We start from the raw sequence: 2537 nt of genomic DNA on the forward strand, positions 1-2537 counted from the left end.
CCTGGTTAAAACCGATGCAACGCACCCTGAGGCAGGCCAGGGCCCAGGCTAAAAGTTCTCGAAGCAGGCAGGACCAGAGCGAGAGCCTCTCCACACCTCCCACCCCAGCTGAAAGCTCTGACCCCACTCCCCACAGGACCAGCCCCCCACCCCGACACGGAGGGACAGCACCCCCCACCCTAGGCATCCCCCACTTCCCTCGGGTCCCGACGGCTGGATGCGGCCTCTCCCCGCACACCGTGCCATCCCCATGGTGGTAGCGAATCCCACCCCCCCTCCCAGCAGCGCCATGAAAGACAGGGCACGGTCAATGCAGCAGGAATTTATTGAGGCCCCGGCCAGTCACTTGCTGCTGGTGTACTTGGTGACAGCCTTGGTGCCCTCGGAAATGGCGTGCTTGGCCAGCTCGCCAGGCAGCAGGAGCCTCACGGCCGTCTGCACCTCACGGCTGGTGATGGTGGAGCGGTGGTTGTACTGGGCCAGGCGCGAGGCCTCCGCCGCCAGTCGCTCAAAGATGTCGTTGACGAAGGAGTTCATGATGCTCATGGCCTTAGAGGAGATGCCGGTGTCCGGGTGTACCTGCCAGGTGGTAACCAAGTGCTGTCACACACACTCATCGCCCTGCAGGGAGTGGGAGCTCCAGCATGCCCAGAAAAATGGGGGCCCCCTTCCCACCCCAGACAGGGCACTCTAACCCCAAAGGGACCCATAGTTGTCACCCTGAAGGTCTTGAGTAGTGTTCCACTTGTATCAGGCCCCCATGATACTACAGCGGCTTTGGGACTGCACTGGCAGGAGCCTCTGCACAACCCCCTGTGGAAAACAAACCTGTAAGGGGTGGAAGCACCCACGTGCTCTGAGTCCTGCCTACAGGCTCATGCAGATGACCGAAGCCTAGACAACTCTTGGCACCCTCTCAAAATTCTCTTCTCATTTCCCCCACAGAAACTACCAGAAAGATTTTAATGCTTACTCATAGGGCTAGCAGCAGCTGTTCTTGCCCTATTGACTGCTACTCAGTTATTTCTTTAGGCTGAACCCTGCACTAAAGCTTATTCTCTCTAGGAAACCCTTTCTGATCTAGATCCACCTCTTGTCTCCTACCTCAAGAATCCCCTCACACACACTTCTGAGACTCAGCTGAGGCTCTCCTGTACCCATTCTTTTTTTCAATCACACTAACAAGCAGATTTTCCTTCCTTCCTTCCTCTTTATAACGTTAAGGTGCAATGGGCATAAGTAACTTTACATATGAAGCAGCTTCTAGCAGAAAAGAAACATTTACTCACCTGCTTCAGTACTTTGTAGATATAGACTGAATAGGTTTCCTTTCTCTTTGGCTTCCTCTTAGACTTCTTGTCCCCAGAAGTAGGAACATGACCACGTTTCTTCCCAGCTTCCACACTCATCTCACACTCCCACAGATCAAGCTCTAACAGAGCAACCAGGAGATGCCATGAGGCTGGTTATATACCAAAGGCAGCAGTACCTCTCCCACCTCAGGTGCAGCCCCCACAGAGCAGGACAAATACACATCTGTGACCGATGATTTCATTTTGCACTAAGTGAAGGACAGCTGGCCTGAGAGGAGCTTGGAAGTAACTGATTCAATTAAACTTTCAGACCTGAGAAAAAGTTTGAGGGTAAGATGGGCAAAGAGGTGGGCAAGAGCTGTAGTGTCTCATTCACATGGGGCAGGAGTGCCAGAGAAGAGCTATTCCCAGGTGCTTCCAGGGTTTTGGTGAAAGGAGGGTTCCTGCTTTGGTGGAAGGGTGTAAATTGAAGTACTCAAGGTACAGAATCAAATAGGTGGAACGACTTCTGTGCTATGGCACAGATAATGCAGTCAGTGGAGACTCAGTAACTGGAGGGAACATTGGTCTAGCAACTGCATGACAGCATCATGAACATCGCAACAGCCAGTATTCCTCCCACTGCCACAGCTAGCCTGCTCCTGGGACTCCTGCCTGCTACACACAACAGGGCCTCGAAGGACAGAAGGGGGGCAGTGGGAGGGGAGGGCTAACACCCTGAGTATGTGTTTGATCTATCTTGGAAACCAGTGATCACGCTAGCAATAGTAATTGTAACACAGGAATTAAACTAAACCAGGAAAAAAGATGTGCAGCAACACGGCAGAGAAGTGAACAAAAGAGGAAAAGTTTTCTGTCTTTTAGATAGAAAAGGAAGCCTTTCTCTCAGCAGGCACCACAACAGATATTTCATAAAAGGGTAATACTAGTATATACCTCTGGGGGAGGGAACTCTGGTTATCCCTGTGCTGCCACGCACACTGTCTCCTGCTCAGGGGCACACGTTATACTGGCATACCCTTAGCAAATGACATCTTCCAAGGACTGAATTTAGGAGACCTACTCATCAGTCACTCTGCCAGTGCTTATACAGCAAGCTGAATCTAGTTTTATTCTAGGCCTGTCCTCCTTGGGAGGCACCTGATCACCCACCCTCGTGCAAATGTCATCACAGAATCATCTAGGTTGGAAAAGACCTTGAAGATCATCTAGTCCAACCGTTAA

General features: G+C 51.6%; 1 protein-coding gene across 1 annotated transcript; it reads right to left on the reverse strand.

Annotated features, from left to right (window-relative positions):
* Positions 1 to 342: 342 nt before the first annotated feature.
* H2BK1 (H2B.K variant histone 1) lies at positions 343 to 1507 on the reverse strand. Its single transcript, XM_074849980.1, has 2 exons — positions 1290 to 1507; positions 343 to 579 (listed from the first exon to the last, which is right to left on the reverse strand). Exons 1-2 carry the CDS (start codon positions 1407 to 1409, stop codon positions 343 to 345), a joined length of 357 nt encoding a protein of 118 aa, XP_074706081.1. The 5' UTR covers positions 1410 to 1507.
* Positions 1508 to 2537: the final 1030 nt, after the last annotated feature.

This window comes from Strix aluco, chromosome 1 (genome assembly GCF_031877795.1).
Source record: "Strix aluco isolate bStrAlu1 chromosome 1, bStrAlu1.hap1, whole genome shotgun sequence".
Taxonomy (NCBI): Eukaryota; Metazoa; Chordata; class Aves; order Strigiformes; family Strigidae; genus Strix; species Strix aluco.

What these genes read in the sequence shown, in the direction of transcription:
- H2BK1 (XM_074849980.1), bottom strand. Translation starts at nt 1,409, where the DNA reads ATGAGTGTGGAAGCTGGGAAGAAACGTGGTCATGTTCCTACTTCTGGG. An exon ending in TCTACAAAGTACTGAAGCAG is followed by an intron (nt 580 to 1,289) that starts GTGAGTAAATGT and finishes ACCACCTGGCAG; the next exon opens with GTACACCCGGACACCGGCAT.